This window comes from Salvelinus alpinus, chromosome 36 (assembly GCF_045679555.1).
Source record: "Salvelinus alpinus chromosome 36, SLU_Salpinus.1, whole genome shotgun sequence".
Taxonomy (NCBI): domain Eukaryota; kingdom Metazoa; phylum Chordata; class Actinopteri; order Salmoniformes; family Salmonidae; genus Salvelinus; species Salvelinus alpinus.
In genome coordinates this window covers 7,302,939-7,322,450 of record NC_092121.1, presented here as the reverse complement: position 1 = coordinate 7,322,450, position 19,512 = coordinate 7,302,939, and the positions used below count along the sequence as shown (strand labels likewise).

General features: G+C 44.4%; 3 protein-coding genes across 6 annotated transcripts in view; 1 reads left to right on the top strand and 2 right to left on the bottom strand.

Annotated features, from left to right (window-relative positions):
* Positions 1-98: 98 nt before the first annotated feature.
* LOC139564917 (peptidyl-prolyl cis-trans isomerase FKBP10-like) lies at positions 99-5,665 on the bottom strand. The gene is made up of 10 exons (XM_071384827.1): positions 4,890-5,665; positions 4,031-4,176; positions 3,674-3,863; positions 3,443-3,588; positions 2,619-2,808; positions 2,368-2,513; positions 2,031-2,220; positions 1,533-1,675; positions 1,225-1,388; positions 99-1,008 (listed from the first exon to the last, which is right to left on the bottom strand). Exons 1-10 carry the CDS (start codon positions 5,081-5,083, stop codon positions 820-822), a joined length of 1,698 nt encoding a protein of 565 aa, XP_071240928.1. The 5' UTR covers positions 5,084-5,665; the 3' UTR covers positions 99-819.
* Positions 5,666-6,102: 437 nt separating this feature from the next.
* Positions 6,103-12,515, top strand: LOC139564919 (endoplasmic reticulum protein SC65-like). The gene is made up of 7 exons (XM_071384829.1): positions 6,103-6,744; positions 8,028-8,177; positions 8,880-9,051; positions 9,180-9,308; positions 9,480-9,625; positions 10,580-10,663; positions 11,686-12,515. The coding sequence occupies exons 1-7, from the start codon at positions 6,277-6,279 to the stop codon at positions 11,830-11,832; spliced, it is 1,296 nt and encodes a 431-aa protein (XP_071240930.1). The 5' UTR covers positions 6,103-6,276; the 3' UTR covers positions 11,833-12,515.
* Positions 12,516-13,368: 853 nt separating this feature from the next.
* The window catches only part of LOC139564916 (disintegrin and metalloproteinase domain-containing protein 11-like), a 31,433-nt gene continuing 25,289 nt past the window's right edge, over positions 13,369-19,512 (bottom strand). For 2 of the 4 annotated variants that reach the window (XM_071384823.1, XM_071384826.1), the window contains 3 exons: positions 19,114-19,204; positions 16,116-16,133; positions 13,369-15,696 (listed from right to left, as the gene is read on the bottom strand). In XM_071384823.1, the coding sequence (XP_071240924.1) occupies positions 15,681-15,696; positions 16,116-16,133; positions 19,114-19,204 (125 nt within the window). In that variant the 3' untranslated portion in view covers positions 13,369-15,680. The remainder of the gene's footprint in view (positions 15,697-16,115; positions 16,134-19,113; positions 19,205-19,512) is intronic. The other 2 variants (XM_071384824.1, XM_071384825.1) reach the window with 1 other exon arrangement.

The window sequence follows — 19,512 nt, the reverse complement described above, 5'->3', positions numbered from 1 at the left end:
ACCAGTGATGCCATTCCCAGGGAACTCTATACTAATGTTATTCCCAGCCTACACAATCCATAGACGATGAACATGGATCCCAAACACAGGAAGCAATGCATTTTTTATCGTTTTTTTATTAGAAAAACAGATGTTTTTTGTGATGTATGTTCTACAATGCAAGGCACTTACAAAATCTTGTATTGCACAAAATATCCACTCTTAAAATATACAACCTACAGTCTTAAAATCATTTTCATATCTGGGAAGAAGGGGAGGAGTGGGAGACAGCTATTTATTCCTGTCAGCCATTTTGAAGCCAACTGCATTGCATCCTGGGAAGAAGGACCATCCCAAATGGCTGACAAGGTAGTTCAATGAAAGTGCTTTTAGCAAAATGTGTCTGAGTCAAACATTTTTTGAAACATAATGAGCCTGCTGAATAAATTATTTATAAAAAAGTACAGATGAACCACATTTTCATAAGGCAATTTACAACACATGGAAGTAGTCCTTCGTTTAAATAAGTATGGAACATTTTGGGTTATATTCAACCAGTGGAGGCTGCTGAGGGGAGAACGGCTCATAATACCGGCTGGAACGGAGCAAATGGAATGGCATCAAACCACGTGTTTGATACCATTGAACTTAGTCCGTTCCAGCCACAACCACGAGCCTGTCCTCAAGTAAGATGCCACCAACCTCCTGTGTTTTCTACATAATAAAATGTATTTAAGAGCTTCGCTAGTTAGTAACCCCCTAATTGCATAGATTCTGTCTGTCAGTCTGTTGTGTCTCTCTCCGTCCCCGCACCCTTCCGCCCGGCTCGACTGTACCCCCTCACAACTCCTCATGTCTGGCCTTGTCAGAATCCTCCTCCACCTTCAGTTTGAGCTCCTCAGCCACTATCTTGCCATCCCTGTTGCGGTCCTGGTTGTTGAACATGTCCTTGATGATGCCGCCAGCATCCATCCCTGGCCTCAGGCGACCTGTGCCCTCCGCCACCTGGATGTTTATGAAGGCTGTGAACTAGGGAGAGCAGAGAGAAATATGAGAGTTGTCCTTTCAAGAGCTACATCACTTGAAGAATAATTGCAGGTTTAGATGATCACCTGACTTGTTGTCCTGACCTACACAAGGATGCTACCAGCACCAGCGCCTTACCAAGCACAGGGCAGAATGTATTGGGTGAATCCTGACTTTGATTGATGAATCATGCTAAATGTCTGGTGTGTGTTATCTTACCTCCTCCAGAGGGACAGACAGATCTTTGTTGAGGTCCATGGCAGGGAACAGGGGATCTGGGCTGTCTCCCAGCCACACAAACATGTAGCCGTCAGGCACTCCCTTCTGCAGGTCCAACAGCTCCAGCTCAAAGTGCAGCACGGCACTGCTGGGAACGCCCTTGGCTGCAGGGACATGGAGGGCAGAGCATGATGAGAGACATTGAGACAGTGTCAGAATAATGTCACGTCCAGATGCAAGATATCTCCACGCAGGACTTGGTTCTGGGTTTCAAGATGAAAGTGATCACGACTAGTTCGTTCACTCACCTCCATTTTCTCCATGTCCCAGATGGGGTGGGACGATCACCACTCTCTTCTCTCCCACACACATGCCCCTCAGGCCCTCGTCCAGACCCTCAATCACTTTGCTGGCTCCCAGGGTGGTGATGGGGGCATTCTCATAGTGGTCCCTGGAAGAGGAGGGAGATATTGATCGAGGCCCCGCCGATGCTCCAACGTGCTATCAGTCAGTAGGAATTAAGTATGAGGCCCTATACTTTCTACATTAAGATGTATATAATATATAAGATACAGTATATAGTTATAGATATGGCTGGTTTCTATATCTTGGTTATATTTTGTATCATATATTTTCATTTCTACACAACATAAGTAGCTGATAAGTCTTCCTGTCTGTTGGCGTGGAGGCCTAGTGATATCAGTCAGACAAGTAGCCAGGGGTGATTAGATTACATGACTGGATCAGGCGTTGCAGTGTGGCGTTGCAGTATGGCGGTGCGATGGACAGGAGGCGCTCCTACTCACGAGGAGTAGAGCAGGGTGCCGTCCATCAGGGAGCAGTTGTAACGGTACTGGATCAGGTCGTCCACCTCACTGGTCAGGTTGCACGTCTTGGGCTTGCTGGTCACCTTGATCTCAATGAGGTCCTTAGGGTTGTGGAAGTCGATAACGTGGATGTCGAAGACCAGCACGGCCGAGCCAGGGATGATGTCTCCTAGAGTGGGGGAGGAAAAAAAGAAGAAGAAAGGAATTTGAATAGGGACATGACTCATCGTGGGCACTGGACAGTAATGTGTAAATGCAACTCTTGACTCCTCCCACCCCAAAACCTTTGGCCAATGTCACAGAGCCACATACTCACCAGTTCCCTTCTCCCCATAGGCCATGTGAGGAGGAAGGATGACACGCCTCTTCTCTCCAATACACAACCCCTGGAGGGCCTTGTCCATGCCCTGGATCACATAGCCCATGCCAATGTAGGTGTTGTATGTGCTGTTACGCTGGTAGCTGCAGGAGGAGGAAACATAGCAGATGCAAATTAGAGTCAGTCTTTACACTCACTATTGACTCACACAAGTCTTGGTTTGACCGATGTATTAAACACGTTCCCACCTGGTGTCAAAGCCAGAGCCGTCCTGGAAGGTGCCGTTGTAGTGGTAACGGATGTAGTCTCCCACCACGGTTTTACGGGTGCAGGTCTTAGGCACCTCCTTGACCACCACGGCGATGTCATCCTTAGGGTTGAACAGGTCAATCATGAAGACCTCAAACACCAGGGAGGCCTGGGATGGAATCACGGTGCCTGGAAGAGGAGAAGGGGTGTTTAGAGTCAATTATATTGTCTGTACACAGCCCAATGCAAATCTTACTTCCTCAGAGGGGGAGGTCCACAACGTAGTTTTTCATCTGTAATATGTCTTGTCAACTGTTGTTGTGGAGTGACACTTGAATAAACATTTCTAGACTCTAAACTCTATGTAGCCTACTATACATGTCCTGTGTTTATCAGCTGTTAAGGGTCCAGACTAGGGGTTATAAATAGTGTTTACCAAATCCCTTCTTCTCATAGGCTAGGGATTATAAACAGTGGTTACTTGTAGTTTCCATATCCCTTCTCATCATAGGCTAGGGATTATAAACAGTGGTTACTTGTAGTTACCATATCCCTTCTCATCATAGGCTAGGGATTATAAACAGTGGTTACTAGTAGTTACCATATCCCTTCTCATCATAGGTTAAAAAAGACAATGTAATAATTCCATGCGGAAGCTTTCGAAAAGAAACTAATTCATGGGACCAGCAATTGATAACTACTAGAGCCGTTGCTAACTAGCAAATGCTGAGTTATGGGAAATTAGAACCCTGTTGTCTTAACCTTGTAATCTTCAACATAGCTCATAGGCTAGGGGTTATAAACAGTGGTTACTAGTAGTTACCATATCCCTTCTCCTCATAGGCCAGGAAGGGTGGGATGATGATGGTGCGTGTCTCTCCCACGCACATGCCGATCAGACCCTCGTCCATGCCCTTAATGAGGTAGCCCATGCCCACGTACGTGTCATAGGTGCCGTTCCTAGAGTGGCTGAAAGAGACATGGACAGAACGGGTTAACACACGCACACACACATACAGCATGACAGGTTTTCCAGAGTAGATATGGACCTCACCTGGAGTCGAAGGGCACGCCGTTCAGCAGTGTGCCGTTGTAGTGATAACGGATGAAGTCAGTAGCCTCCACGAGGCGCTTGCAGCTCTCAGGTTTGCTGAGGGTGCGTGTCTGGACCTTGTCTTCCGTGTTCCAGATGTCGAGCAGAACCACATCAAACACCAACACAGTGTCGGCAGGGATCACATCACCTAGAAGAGACAGGTTGGGAAATCATCGTGTGCCACTGGAATATACGACTGGGGCCAACATCAGAGGATAACTATTTGTGGAATTTAGTTTGTACAGGGCACACTACCTGGCGCCAGGCCCCATGTAAACTGTACAGGTCATATACGTGAATGAAATGAGTTGTTACCTGCTCCTATGCTTCCATAGGCAAGGTGTGGGGGGACGGTAACTTTTCGGCGCTCATTGACACACATGCCCTGAACTCCCCTGTCCAGACCAGTGATGAGACGCCCCAGTCCCACCTGGCCACTGAAGGGTGCACCACGTTCATGACTGAAGAGGGGGGATGGGTAGAAGAGAGGGGGAGAGAGAAAAGAAGTGACATTCCTCAAGAGTGCACATATTATACTTATTTCAATGGTTGGCTGGGTCTAGTAAAGTTATTCTATTCCTATTATTATATTAATGTTAACTGGTTGTAAACCATGTATCTAAACATATCTGAATGGGTTATGTGCAAAGAATGAAATAAGTAATGATCAAAATACAAAAGTAGGCCATCATAAAATAACTAAATAGGCCTAAATAATAAATTTTAAGATGTCGCCTAGGCCTAGCCTGTCAAACCAACTGAATTCAGCTGTTCGTCTGCATTGAGTGTGCGTGGCATGTCGCAATAGTAAACACCATTGAACGATATTGTGGGGAGCGCCACATAGGCCTCGTTCGGGGATGCATTAACGCACACGGCAGTTGCAAAGTATCTGTCCAGAAGTGCAGAGCGCAGGGGGCAAAGTTACAATGTATCTGTGAATCGCAGGGTCTTCGATACAAAGTTTCAAAATGGTTGCTTAGAGAGGCTGCAAATTTCGAGCTCGGACACGTCTGCAACAGGCAAACTGTGTGAGACATATAGTCAAACGAACAAAACTAAAATGTCCTCCAGCCGACACAGAATTTATTTGCACAGGAATCAGATAGCCTATCTCAGCTTTGATGCACTATGTCAATAGACCTATACAAGCGAGTCGTGCGTCGTAGCTTACCTTGAATCGAACTTCTTGCCGTCGGTGAAGGTACCGTTGTAATGATAACGGACGAAATCTCCCGTTTGCACTTCTCTGGGACAAACTCTTGGAATGTCATACCGATCAATAACCACGTCTTCTAACGGGCCCGGGCTACAGCTTACATGGGTTCCCGTTACACAGAGAAAAATTAACGCAAATATTGACTCCATTATAAACGTGTTCTTTGGTGTTTTGTTAAAGTATGAGAAACGGACAGATGACTTCTCCGTTGGTTACCGTCTATGGATGGAGAGAGAGAGAGAAGTGTGGACGTAGCTTCAGCTCATTCAGAAGGGGGAGGTGTGAATCCAATTCACCCCCTCCTTTTTAGAGGAATTCTGTAAACGTGTAAAGTCGCCCTCCGCCATATATAACAGGCCTAGGTATATGACTCGAGCGCAAGTCGGAGGAAAAAGGATTTAAAGCATAGCCTACGTCTATAATAACGCGTTATTTAGCGTATGCCTACTATGTAATAACGTTTGTGCTATACTGTTTACAAAGCCTTATTATTTGTATGCCTATCGAGTGAGTGAAAGTTATTTCCACTGTGTGGGAATACCCCACCCGTTTCTATAGAGAAGCTCATTTAACCGGGAGGCGCCCATCTGGCTGAGTCGGAAAAGGAAAGACCCAGAATGACGTTCTCGCAAGTCCTAAATTCCAACCTCTGGACAGCTTCTCTATTTAAATATGAACGGTTATGTCTCTAACATTTACAAAAAGGCCTACGTTAATTTGCTGCTCATATTTTCACGGTTAAAAATAAAAATCACGCCCCTCTCCATGACCAACTCATCTGGCATTCCATGTTCCAACATGCTTGCTGGAATGTTCGTAGATCCAACAAACCTAGCCATGCAAAAAACAACATTGAAGAGTTGTCGAATCTGTGAAAAAGTATTTGCTTTAGATGTTTAAATATGGCAATAATAGCATATTCCTTATCAGACCACCACACAGTCATACATTGGCTTTATTTACATATTTCATGCACTTTTTCCCCAGTGTGTTGTTTCGCTCCATGTATATATATAATGTAGGGCCTACCATCGGCCAATCAATAAACGTTTTTTGTTGTATTCTACTGTAACTTGGTCAATGTTAATTCCAAAAATGTTGAGGGCATTATGACCCTGGGACTAACCTAACCCCGAAATCACTGCCTCCGACTGACTCCCTGTGAAACTCCTGCAGGGGAACCCTTACTTTTCTGTCCCCTCCTCTCCGTCTCTCCACGCCTGGCCAAGGCTCTGTACGTGCAAACAGACATGACCATTCACTGGTGAAGAAAACCCTGGAGAAATTATCCCGAAATCGTGTTTGGTTGGAGAAACGGAGGGCATAATAGAGAATAACCACAATGGCCCCTACAAACGTTAAAGAAACCTGGCTTTCATTTTGTTTCTGTGTAGTTTTGGTCGCTCCGGTTCTGGTCGAAGCCCAGTATGAGAAATATAGCTTTAAGAGTTTCCCACAGAACGACCTAATGCCACTTGAATCTGCGTATGGACATGCTCTGGACCAGTATGCAGCGCAGAACTGGAGGGACAGCATCAAGTACCTGGAATTGAGTTTGCGTCTTCACCGGCTCCTGAAAGACAGCGAAGCATTTTGCAGCCAGAACTGTAGCACTGTCAGTCGGGACAATGATACCCTCTTCGCCGACAGCAGTCTCCGCATCATGCGACATTTCTTACTCCGGGCTTCTTGCCTTAAAAAGTGCAAAACGACATTTCCAGTGTTTACAGTAGCCTACCCAAAGAGAGATGTTCTGGAAGCCTTTGAGAAGAGGGTACCCTACCGGTACATACAATATTCTTACTACCAGGTGAGATCAAATAGTTATTCTGCTGGATGGGTGGGTATTAAATACATTTAGGGTAAGATATCCAAATAACGGTTTACAAATGTCTACAGGTCTATAATACTGATGGTCACCGTGGGTTTTCCCTTTAGTAGATAATAGGCCTAATTGTAAGAATCTTAGGATATGTGGGATAAATTCTTCATTCTAATATTACCATCTAATTGTAACAACCTGTCCTGGCACACCTATTACATCGTTATGCGTAAAACGAATGCGTAATAGGACGATATTTACATAGGCTAATGTTATAGCCTGATACTTCGAATGAAATATCATATAGTAGCTTGTTTTCCATGAGCAAGGCTGTGACACAAGCGTGAAACAATAAAGTTTTTCCTAGACTTTCCTCAGCCCACCTGTTGAGAATGCTGAAAACTCAGGAGTTGAACGCACATGCCACGTCTCTCTAACAGCGCCCCGTTAAACAGTCCCCCAGTAAGAACAATCGCCTTATTATTTTCTACCAAAGCAAACACCACATGAGGTAGAATACCAAGCAGGCAAATCAACAGCGTCCCCCCTGGCAAAATAAAGAGGATTTACTTTTAAAGTGAAAGTAAGCCGAACGCGTGCCATTGGAATGTGCGTAAAATATACGTGTACAACCATTTCTACGGCCTGTGCGCACACGTGAGTGTTATAATTGGAATGTTTCCTCAGGCCAGTCCACTCCTCCATTGGAAAGCATCTTCATCAGATCTGCCTCTATTCACATCCAGACGGTCTCATAGGTGTTCCGGGTGCGTGTGTCAGCCAAACCCGTGATCCCGTGGCTCTGTTAAGAGCGATCTCCATTTCTTCACTTGTTCAGATATATGGCAGTATTCCAAAAACCCTCATCCATAAGACAGACCAAGGTCACTGTTTGAATCTACACAGCATGGGTTCTTGCCAATTGCCAGGCTTAGCTACCACATAGTAATCTTTGAATATAGGCATACAGTATTCTTCTTACCGCCAAAAGTGTTGATTGACAGTTGATCATTTCAGCACATGCCTTAAAGCCATATTGAGTCAGTGGCTGAAGCACACCTCTTAGCAGTTGGTGAGGTGATTTGAGGTTGACCTGCCGCACGTAGAGGACCCCTTGCTTCAGCTAGGCATTCGTTAGAATGAGAGATAGTGTCTATAGACAACGATGACACTAACTACCAGAGAGCCAAGACCGACCAATCAAGACTACTGCACCCTATATGACCCATAACAATAATGATGATACATTCTGTATCTCCTCTCTCCCACAGCTAAACAACATAGAGAGGGCCGTGTCAGCGGCCCACACGTTCCTCCAGAGGAACCCAGAAGACCCCTTTATCTCCAAGAACATGAACTACTACAAGACCCTGTTTGAGCTGGACGAGTACCTCATCGACCACGAGGAGCGGCCCTACGAGGTCAGTGTGAGGTCAGCTCACAACCAGCCCCCATACACATCACAACTAGCTCTGACACCCATCACCTGGCACAGTACTAGAACTAATGGCTGGCCAAGAAAAACTTCCAAAAGGACTAATTCGAGATAAAAAGGAGTTGGGAGCGCTCTACAAAAAAAGCTGTACAATGGATTAAAGTGAGCAAAAAGAAATCAATCGCTGCCTTTTTTCCCGAGATCTTCAACTCCTTTTTTTACCTTGAATTAGTCCTTTTGGAAGTTTTTCTTGGTAAGCCATTCTCATGATTTTTGTCATTGTTGTTGAGCACCCCTCCTTTCCTTTCTTTGCTGAAGCGAGAAGGTCCCCCAGAACACAGAACTCAAACTATTAATTGAAAATACGTGTTGGTTAGTGTGTTATCGATGGCTTTCTCAATCTAAACATGAACGGCTGAGAAACATACTGTAGTATTTTTTCACAACTCTGTTATCAAAAAATCTCTGAATAGAATGTAGGGCAACCAAAATTCTATTCAAATGTTGGTTGTTGTTCTGCAACTGCGTGCTATGTTTCCCCCAGTCCTCCTACTTTGCATCCTTCCTGTCCTGTCCTTTCAGCACATATCTACTGTCTCTAACTGTGCTGTCCTTTCTGACCCCTGGCTGTCCTTTCAGCCCATGTCTAGTGTCTCTAACACTTTGATTTGTACTTTCTGTACTCCAGCCTGTGTTCCTGAAGGCTGTGAAACTGTATAACTCTGGAGATTTCAGCGCCAGTGCTCGGGACATGGAGCAGGCCACTACGGAGTACTTCAAAATGTACGACCTCTGCCTGGCAGGCTGCGAAGGGTCATATGAGGTCACAGAGTACAAAGACTTCTACCCTACACTGGCAGGTGAGTGTCTGACAAACCCCCATCTACTCATGGTCCCAATTGAGAGGGCAGAGACTCTAGTCATAGCAGTATAATCTCTCACTCTCGCTCTCGCTCTCTCTCTCTCTCTTTCTCTCTCTCTCTCTCAGATCTCTTCACGGAAGTTCTGAAGTGTAAAGTGAAGTGTGAGGAGAACCTGATGCCCAACGTCGGTGGTTTCTTCGTGGAAAAGTTTGTGGCTACCATGTACCACTACCTCCAGTTTGCCTACTATAAACGTAAGGGCATGAAAGTGTCACACCTCAATAGAGCTCCAAACTCTTCTGCACTTTGCATTTCATGGCCAAAATAGTACCGCAACTATTCAATGTAATAACACTGTGTAGTTACGTTACTTGAGTTGAAGGTTGTTATGCAGTTGTCAGATATCCCACCCTCCCTCTGTGCAGTGAACGACGTGCGTAACGCGGCTCCGTGTGCGGCCAGCTACATGCTGTTTGACGCTAACGACCAGGTGATGCAGCAGAACATGGTGTACTACCGCTTCTACCGGGAACAGTGGGGCCTGGAGGAGACGCACTTCCTGCCTCGCCCGGTGAGTAACCCGTTTGCTTTGTATAACCTTCACACCTAACTCAGCATCGCGATGTGCCCTGTCAAGACTTAACATGTGATTTCTGATTCATTTGAACCATCATCTAGAACAGTGGTATTCAAAGTCAGGGTCGCGACCCTGGGAACCGCAGTGGGATGGCCAATTTTTGTTGTTGTATGGGACAATACACAAACGTTTTGGAGAGAGATAATCTGAAGGGACAAAAAAAATATTGAGTAAATGTATTTATTGGTTTCTTTTCATTTTGATAAGAGATGAAAATGCAATGAATTAAAGGTTATTTGGGGTTTTCATGCAAGGGGTTTTCATGTAAAAACCAAAATTGATAGATTTTGGGGTGGGATCTCTATAAATTCTGGCGGGAAAAAATGGGTCTCTGGCTGAAAAAGTTTGAATACCACTGATTTACAATTATGGTAATAAACTTTACCCAGATGAACCTCATTCCTGAACCTGATTCCAACAAGATGTGTAATAGTTTCAGATTTGGGGTATGGTCTAGCTGTTGTTTCCTTACGAAAATATGCTATGGAGCACCACAGCTCCACAAAAACCAAGAAAAGGAAAGCTGTAACATATGGCTATGGTGTGAACACCAACTCCCTACAAAGGTGGCAATTAAAATATTTTATGTTCAAATTTAAAAGGATTAGGTCCTATGATTTATTGGTTATGCCCTACCAGTACAGTACTTACAGCAGCTGCAACGCCATCAATTAAATAAAACCAACAAAGCTCCCTGAAACATATTGCCCTTTTTGTAACTGTGATCATTCAAATGGAGTTAGTGGTGCTGCAAATACTTCATGATATGCTAACTGGAGGGGAAAAGAGCATTAAAAAAAAGGGAAACAACTAACTAGCTAGTAGCTTTGTGTTCCCCTTGCTTCTTGTGTCAACCAATGATATTGACGCGCCACGTTTGTTTCGCAGGAGGCACTGAGGTACTTTAACCAAACGACCAAGCAGAGGGAAATGCTGGAATTTTCACTGAACTACCTACAGACAGATGATGAGGTAAGGCTTGCCTGCAAAGGGGTTGAGATGGAAGTAACAGAGGGAACCAGTTTTTATGTGCAGGACAAATTCTGGGCAGAAGCACCAAACTCAGAAGTAATAAACTGTAATAAATTGGCTGGTTCGCTTCAAATCTGGCGAGATTTTGTTTTTGGGTTGCCGAGAATATTTCCAAAGTGCAGAACAATTTTCGGGTATAATAGCTAGTATGCTACTTTGTTTTGTGCGAGGTGACTGAGAAATGGCCGGCAAAGTGTTTGAATCAACTTCATGGAAAGAAGTGGGGGGAAGGGACCAGTCAATCACAGTGTTTACTTTGATTCTGACTACAGGGGATCTATGAGGGAGACTACTGTAGAGAGAGTGGGATGGATAGAGGTTGAAAGAGGGTCAGTAGCTGGAAGAGAGAGAAATGGAGAGAGCGATTGAGATTGACAGGGAGAGGGAGGGGCGTTGTGTTTTCCGACAGTGGAGTGTGGTATGTAGCCGGGAGGTGTCGGACACTGAGGCCCTGCCACATGTGTTTGTCTCTGGTCAGCCCCTCCCAGCTAACCACACAGCCTCAGCTTAGACCTGAGAGGGGAGAGGAGGACCGAGGAGGACCGAGAGGAGAAAGGGAGGGAGAGATAATTACAGCATGCACTAGTAGTGAGAGATTCATAGGGAAAGAAAATAAGAGCCAAGAGAAAGGCAAAGAAAGTGTGAGAACGATGACAACATGTGTTAGAATTATATCCCTGAGATGTCTGCCAAGTGAAATCAAGCCTCGTCTCATCGGGGCGGCAGGGTAGCCTAGTGGTTAGAGCGTTGGACTAGTAACCGAAAGGTTGCAAGTTCGAATCCCTGAGCTGACAAGGTACAAATCTGTCGTTCTGCCCCTGAACAAGGCAGTTAACCCACTGTTCCTAAGCCATCATTGAAAATAAGAATTTGTTCTTAACTGACTTGCCTAGTTAAATAAAGGTAAAAATGTGTAGATGTGTTGTTGTGTGTCTGTAACTCAGTGTTGTGTTCCTTGGCAGGATGTGGTGAGTCCAGAGGAGGTGGCTGCTCCCCCGGCCCCCCCTGACGCTGAGTTTGAGGGGATAGGAGATTACGAGGAGTCCTTCGTAGCAGACTGGTGGCAGGAAACCAAAACCAAGGGGGACGCTGGGGAACCTGCAGCCTGACCCCAAACACCAACTCCACCATGAACACAACCCCTCCCCCAAACAGAACACTTCTCAAATCCCCTCTCAAAGAATATGGACAGCCCTGCAGAGCCAGACCCCACCCAGAAATTCCTGGATACTTTTTTTAGTACACCCCACACATTAAATTGTTCCATGGTATATATACACACACACAGACACATCATTTCACAGCTTAAGGAACACCAAAGGGAGAATTTACATTGCCAGTTGCACACAGTTCCACCATTAGCAAGATCACACAAACACCCACACAGGACTTATTGAAGGTCAGAGCTGTCCATGTCTGAACTGAAAGCTAAATTGTGCATCTGTTTTGGCATAAGGAAAGGGAAAATAAAGGGAAAGGGGGATACCTTCAGCTGAAATGTGTCTTCCGCATTTAACCCAACCCCTCGAAAGGTGTATTATAATTGTTAATACTGTATGACTGTTATTGTCGTTGTTACATTTCTTATTTCATGAAATGATTTGCCTTTGTGCCATAGCCCTGGTCATATGGCACTGAGCTATGCCTTCTGTCAATATCTAGGACGTTTGATGTTGAACTCTGACCTATTGGAGGTGTATTTTGTGGGTCCAGCAGTAAGATCAAAATCCACACAAAATGCCAAGTGAACAACAGCAGAAAGTGTGGAATAAAGTGACGTCTTATTTTAGTACTTCTCTGTTATCGTCTCTTTCAGCAAATCCATTGCAGTACAGACATACAGTATAATGGACACTTACTTATGACATCCTTAGGATGTGTTTACACAGGCAGCCCAATGCTGATCTTATGCCCAATTATTGGTGGGATGATTCGAGGTACTCTAAGGAGGTAGGGTTTGAGATGTTGTTTTCAGACCTCAACTCGGTTTGGGGTGTAGGGTTTGAGCGTAGCCTGAAGGTAGGGAGGGGCAGTTCCTCTTGCTGCACCGTAGGCAAGTACCATGGTCCTGTAGTGGATGCGACCTTTGACTGGAAGTCAGTGGAGTGTGCAGAGGAGCGGGTGACATGGGAGAATTTGGGAAGGTTGAACACCAGGCTGGGTGCAGCGTTCTGGATGAGTTGCAGGGGTTTGATGGCACAAGCTGGGAGCTGTGAACCGGGACGGAGAGGTCTTGGGAGAGGGCAGGCCTTCCCCGGGAGGGGAAGCTTGCAGAGAGGAGTGTGGATCACAGTCATTCCACATCTTCATTCAAGAGAACATTTAATGAAGTGCAATGAAGTCTGAAACTAGAAATACATCTACGGAAAAGAAAAATTTGTCAAGTCAAAAATGTAAATGTACAGTATTATCGTTGGCCAAGTTCAAGAACATAGAATACAAGGCAATGTACACTTTTTCCTAGTCTCTTGAAGTTTCCCTTTAAGAATCTCATGTAGAGAATCCCATTTAGGCAGTAGTTACTGAATGATAACTAAACAATAATTAAACACATTGAGCAAAGTACATAAATATTGGCCTCAAGTAATGACATCGCTGTCATAGCATCCCGGATATATTCACACAACGGAACCAGAGGAAAGAAATACTTTTGACTTTAATATTTTATTCCCCCTTCATTTCAATTCATCTACATTGTTGATTTCAATTGTCTACCTAAAAAGATAGTGTTTAAAAATATGGGATATGATGCGTTTCCTTTTCTCTGCCTCCTAAATTCAAAACGCAAGCAAACTGGCCACCATCTAAAGATTGTACATATTCTGTACATATGGTCAAGAACTATAGTGCATCTGCCATAGTGCAGAACTCAGCTGAATCAAACAGACCTCTCCATACACCTAGTGTACCAGACCCCAGGTTGTGTCCCAAATGGTACCCGGTGACCTTATAGTGCACTACTTTTCACCAACAGAGCACTATGGGCCCTGGTCAATAGTAATGCACCTCATCTCATCACATTTCCACTGAGGAAGTGTCCTGGGGTCATTTCCAACTCCATGTGTTGAAGCATCATTAGCATAAGGCTCCGAGCCTATCAATAAGTGTCCAATATTTAGATGGCATTTAGATTGACATCTGCAATGATAGATAGATGGCCAGATTGCTAGCTTACTAGGCAGTGTGCCGGGTAGACAGATAGATGGACAGCTAGGAATGGCTTAAAGGAGATGTACAGTTGTATGGCAGGAGACAGATAGATACTTAGTTGAAACAGATAAAACGAATCAATATTAACATTGCATTTTAAAACAATTTCATACAGTGTATTCAACATTCAGTATTATCTTCTTGTACATACTGTATATACAAATAGATGTGCATATGTGTTCCCACATTCGGTAGGCTAGTGCTCGTTTAAGTTATTCAATACAAACCATTTGTTTGTTAGTGTGCTGTCATTGGCTCCCGAGCACAAAGCCAGGTAACAGAAAGATCACTTTTTCTAGAAGTAAAAATCTATAAACTATCTACCAGGGTTGTTGGCAGGAGTGTCACGGTGAACAAGGGCATAACTGTCCCAAACACAACACGTACCTTTCTCATTCACCTGCTCTCTTCCTCACTTAATCTCTCTCACACACACACACACAAAATTCCAGTAACTTTCTCAACATTCCCTGGTTGGACGATTCCATATTTCCCTGCTTATTCCTTCACAATTCCGGGAATCTTCCAACCAGGATTTCAGGAAAACTTGGAAATATTGGGATAGTTACCGGAATTTTGGTACCCTGCACGCACGCACGCACACGCACACGCACACACACACACACACACACACACACACACACACACACACACACACACACACACACACACACACACACACACACACACACAGTTTCAACCTCCTTTGCCATACACACTTTGGGCCTCTTCAGAAGGTGGCGAATAGAATACAGACACATACAGACAGGCTCTGTTAACTAACACTATGTGGAATGTTGTTTTGGTAGATCTACGGTTGAAAACACTGAGTTACGGTCTCTGCTGCATTTTAAATATGATCCCAAAACCAAAGGGTCTAACTCCCCCTTCCTACATCTCAACACATCTCAACAGACAGGAACAAAGAATTAACAATAAACATAAACCCTACATCAGTCCATGATGTTTTGAACGGTCTACTGCTTTTGTTTCATAGTCATTCTCACAATAAGTTGCTCTTCTTTCTTTGGAAATGGCATGTACACAACACGTCCAATACAGGACTCTTCTTGGATCACATCCGTGTTGTTGTAACTAGATAATGTCTGAATCTGGGTTGTCATCCAGTCACCTTACATGGCCTCTCTGAAAGGGGCAGTTCAACTGATCCAATGGCCACATGAGTCTTTGATCAATGTTTGATTTTCTGTGTTTCCTTGACAACATCCTATGATTGAAATCGTTTTTCAGACGGCAGGTCTGGGCCAGTCCAGCATTCTCAAACAGCGGCCAGGAGTGTGTTTCCAGACAAGCATTGGAAAGACATGTCTCATACTGAATTTGTCCACTGTTGACATGTTCTTCATTGGACGCGGAAGGAAAGGGAACTACAGCACGCAGACACCGAAGTGCATGCTACTTAGTCGCTGGAAAGGAGGAAGACCCCGACGCCCCTCTAGGGACCAACAACAACCTTCTCATTCTGTCCGTGGCAAAGACTTTATCCTGATTGGATAATATAATTGGCTGGTATGCAATGTGGGAGGTGCTACACTGGCCCGGAGGGGGCCCGGAGATAGACAGGTGGACAGACAGGAAGTGGACAGGAGATGTTAGCAGAAGAGGTCTGGAGAGGTTCGGGACAGGAGTGGAAGACTTGTTCTTTTTCCCTCTTCTCCGACTTGGAAACAATCACAGAGTGAGAGAAAGACAGGAACAGACAGACAAAGACAGACGGACAGACATCTTATCCTCCTCCAGATCTGGAAAGAAAAGGAAACCGTGTAAGAGACTAAAAGTTGTAAGGCTGTAAATAAGTTGAGCAGTTGACAGAAGGTGATTGTAGGACTTGGGTGTGAGGAGAGTCAACCAGACATGAAATGGAACTGAAAGAAAACTGCATTCTGGGTAGAATAGGTCATGAGGTGGAGAAGACAAAGGCTGAGACTGACGCTGGAGTTTTGCTGTGCTATATGGGATTAGGTCAGAGGATGAAATCAGCTGTGAAAGGAGGTCAGTGGAGGAATGAGGTGTAAGGTCAGAGGTGGGATGATGTCAGAGGTCAACTGTGAGTGAGATGGGGTCTGATGGGGTCTGAGGCCATGCTGTGAAGAGCTATGGGATGAGGGGGGGGGGGGGGGGTGAAGGATGTCACCCTGCAGTGTCAGGGGCTAGGCCATACCTTCCTCTTCGGATATTCCTTCAACCAGAAAGAGGAGGAGCAACACATTGAGAGAAGAGACAGGAGGAGAGGAGACACATCAGTGACAGTAGGAGACAAAGTAGGCTTAACAACAGTAGATACTGTGTAGTGATGACAAAGGCATTTCAAAATCATGGTACAGTGCCTTGCAAAAGTATTCATAAACCCTTCAAATGGATTTAACTGTCTTTTTTTTGGGTCAACAATCTATACAAAATACTCTGTAATGTCAAGGTGCAAAAAATAGTTCACATTTTAAAAGGTTCATAGAAAATGTAATAACTAAAATATGGTCGATGCGTAAGTATTCAGCTCCCTGAGGCAATACATGTTAGAAACACCTTTGGCAGCGATTACAGCTGTGAGTCTTTGCACACCTGGATTGTGAAAGATCAGCCCATTTATTCTTTTCATATTTCTTCAAGCTCTGTCAAGGTGTTGGAGATCATGGCTAGACAGCAATTGTCAAGATTTCCTGGCCACTCAGGAAAATTCACTGTCTTCTTGGTAATCAACTCCAGTGTAGATTTGGCCTTGTGTTGTAGGTTATTGTTCTGCTGAAAGGTGAAATCCTCTTCTGGTGTAAAGCAGACTGAATCAGGTTTTCCTCTAGGATTTTGCCTGTGCTTAGCTCCATCCCATTTCTTTTTCTCCTGAAAAACTCACCAGTATCCATACCATGATGCAGCCACCACCATGCTTGAAAAAAGTACATTCCTTTGCCGTGTTTCATTGCAATATTACTTTAGTGCCTTGTTGCATACAAGATGCATGTTTTGGAATATTTGTATTCTTCTTTTCATTCTGTCCTTTAATTCATTTTTGTGGAGTCACTACAATGTTGTTGACCCATCTTCAGTTTTCTCCCATCACTGCCATTGAACTCTGTAACTGTTTTAAAATCACCAATGGCCTCATGGTAACATCCCTGAGCAGTTTCATTCCTGTCCTGCAGCTCAGTTCAGAAGGGATGACTGTATCTTTGATGTGTTTGGGTGGTTTAATACATCATCCACAGCATAATTATTAACTTAGCCATGCTTAAAGAGACATTCAATGTCTGATTTGTTATTTTTACCCATCTACCAATCACTGCCCTTCTTTATGAGGCTTTTGAAAGGCTCCCTGGTCTTTGTAGTTGAATCTGTGCTTGACATACAATACTTGACTGAGGGACCTTACATATGGGGGACAGAGGAAGGGTTAGTCATTTAAAAATCATGTCAACCCCTATTATTTCACACAGAGTGAGTCCATGTAACTTATGTAATTTGTTAAGCCACAGTTTACTCCTGAACTCATTTAGGCTTGCCTAAACAAAGGGGCTGAATACTTAGGCAAGAACTATATTTTATCACATTTCTATAAATCATATTTTAAATTTTTTTATTCTTCCACTTTGACATTAGAGTATTTTGAGTAGATTGATGACCAAAAATTACAATCAAATCAATTTTAAAACCACTTTGTAACACAATAACATTTGAAGAAATTCAAGGGGTATGAAGAGTTTTGCAAGGCACTGTATAAAGCCTATTCAAAGTGATGTGTAGTAGACAGTGTTCTTCCACTGCTCACTCCAAGACTACAAGAGGTCCAGATTTTTGACACTTTTTTTCATACTCAAGTTAATTATGTTGTAATTAAGGCTGGCACAATTACCGTATAATCGTGAAACTGACGATAATGGATGAAGGCCATCATGAAATGAAATAACCGTCATAACAATATTATTTTGTGTGTGTGTGTGTGTGTGTGTGTGTGTGTGTGTGTGTGTGTGTGTGTGTGTGTGTGTGTGTGTGTGTGTGTGTGTGTGTGTGTGTGTGTGTGTGGAACGAACAGCCGACTGAAGACGGGATGGCCGGGGATTCGTGCGGTAGAGTCCGTTTCCGCAGTATCGTGGACTCTTAACAACGTGATGAAACTTTACAAGCAAGGTGTTGTAGCAAACTAGTCGATGGTTGCCTAGGCAACTCCCCCTTCCCTGCAGCAGCACATGCAGTCAGGAGCGGAGGAGAAAATGTGCGTCTTTTAAAAAACGCTTTTCAAACGATTATAACGGTGACCCCGGTCATTTGGCTGACTAATAACCGTCCCAGCCGTAGTAGTAATAAACAATGTTCTTGTTTGTTCAAATGGGCGTAAAGCTTACTACTACAAGAAAATATTGTAGAAGATATTGTAGAAGATATTTAACCGACCACATTAATATTGACACAGATCATGCACACATGCACACACAGTTACCCCTGTCCCCAAAAGGATTACTCATTATTCCCAGCAAAATATGAACTATTTGGAGAAATTAAGTTTGATGAACCAGGCAAAGAAATGTAACACAAATGTGATCATTCTTGATGCAAGTGATGACAGGGAAGTGATATAATCCTTTTGGTTCAGAGACTAAGGAGTGAACAGGCATTAGCAGGCCAGGCATGCACACAGCTAGAGCTCTACAGAGACAGCCACTGCAGCGAGGGCACTTTGGTTAGGGCACTACTGAGTGGGCATTACTGAGTGGTCACTACTTTAAAGATACTCCAAATGAAGAGCTGCACTAAGGAGAGGCGTCATAGAATGAACACTACACAAGGAGGCTTCAAAGAGAACCACAACAGTTTGGGAGCTTCACAGGAGACTACAGGGGAACTGTCCACTCCTGTCCCGGGCAGGAGAGCTGGGTTGGAGCCAGTCTGAAGGTGTGAAGGGGAGGCATCTCTTTCTCTCCCTGGAGAGATGTATGGAGGAGGTCAGGGTTCAATTCTACTAGCTCTTACAAAGTGAAGTATCAGAGGTACCAGGCCGATAGACATACGAAATATATCCATATGTTTCAAAGCAATTGGATGGGGAACTCAACCCATGTGTCCCCACCGTCGGTGGGTGAAGTGGGTGAAGTCGTTTTTTTTTGGAGGGGTGTGAGTGGGGGCCTTGGGGAGAAGCAGACAGGTACACAGAGGCATGCCAGAACTCTTACTTAAATCCCCATCCTGTCCCCCCTAGGACTATAGCTGCCAGAAGAATAGCACCTGCGATGGACCCTATTATGATATTGGTGCCACTGGGACCTGCGCAGAGGAAAGGAGGGGGGAGGAGGGGTGCGGAGGGGAACACAACAACACCACCAAAAACACACGTCAGAGGACAGCATCGACACTGTACATCAACAACATCCGGAAAGAGAGAGAACAAGAGAGAACGACAGAGAGAGAGAGAGAGAAAGAGAGGAGTAAGAAAGAGATAGAAAAGATACCCAAAGAAAGAGAGTAGGAAAGAGAAAGAGAGAATAAGAAAGGAAGTGGGGTGGAGGAAGGGGGAGCGCGTGGGAGAGCGAGGGGAGATCAGGGAGGGCGACAGTTAAAAAAGGAGTGTGTTT